Below are 657 nucleotides of genomic sequence, written 5' to 3' on the forward strand. Positions count from 1 at the left end.
TACACAACTGCGGGGGACTCCAGCGCCGGGGGCCTGCCAGCCTCGGGGACGCCCTGGACAGAGCCATGACGGGCAGGGCTGGGCCAGCGTCCCCTTTTGCCACCCTGCTCTGCTCCCTTGTCCCACCGAGGGACCTCACACACCCCTGCCACTCTCTGTCCCCGTGCCCCCAGCAGGGTGGGGCCACCAGTACTGGCGGGACCCACCAGAAATGGGCAATAAATTAGCTTGTGGCTCTGATCCCCCTCCTGCTTTGGTGCTATTCTCCACGAAGCTGCATCCCTCACCCTCCCACGTGGGGTAAACTGAGGCACAGCTGAGGGCCGTACTCCCGAGCAAGGCTGCTTCCTTGTCCCCCCCCGGCCCGCGGGTGCCCCTAACCCTGCTCTACCCCTAGATTGGGCCGTACGAGCAGACATCTTACACCCTGACGGGAGTGCAACCCGGGACCCTCCACCACATCCAGGTGGCTGCCAAGGACTTCACAGACTCCGGGGAGTTCAGCGCCTGGAGCCTGCCAGCCTGGGGGAAGCCCTGGACAGAGCCATGACGGGCAGGGCTGGGCCAGCGTCCCCTTTTGCCACCCTGCTCTGCTCCCTTGTCCCACCGAGGGACCTCACACACCCCTGCCACTCTCTGTCCCCGTGCCCCCAGCAC

The 657-nt window shown here is 66.1% G+C and overlaps 1 protein-coding gene across 1 annotated transcript in view; it reads left to right on the forward strand.

Annotated features, from left to right (window-relative positions):
• The window catches only part of EBI3 (Epstein-Barr virus induced 3), a 3,464-nt gene extending 2,914 nt beyond the window's left edge, over positions 1-550 (forward strand). Inside the window, exon 4 of the mRNA XM_035892340.1 lies at positions 398-550. Coding sequence (XP_035748233.1) covers positions 398-550 — 153 coding nt within the window. The remainder of the gene's footprint in view (positions 1-397) is intronic.
• Positions 551-657: the final 107 nt, after the last annotated feature.

This window comes from Egretta garzetta, unplaced genomic scaffold, assembly GCF_000687185.1.
Source record: "Egretta garzetta isolate BGI_Z169 unplaced genomic scaffold, ASM68718v1 scaffold4, whole genome shotgun sequence".
Lineage (NCBI taxonomy): Eukaryota > Metazoa > Chordata > Aves > Pelecaniformes > Ardeidae > Egretta > Egretta garzetta.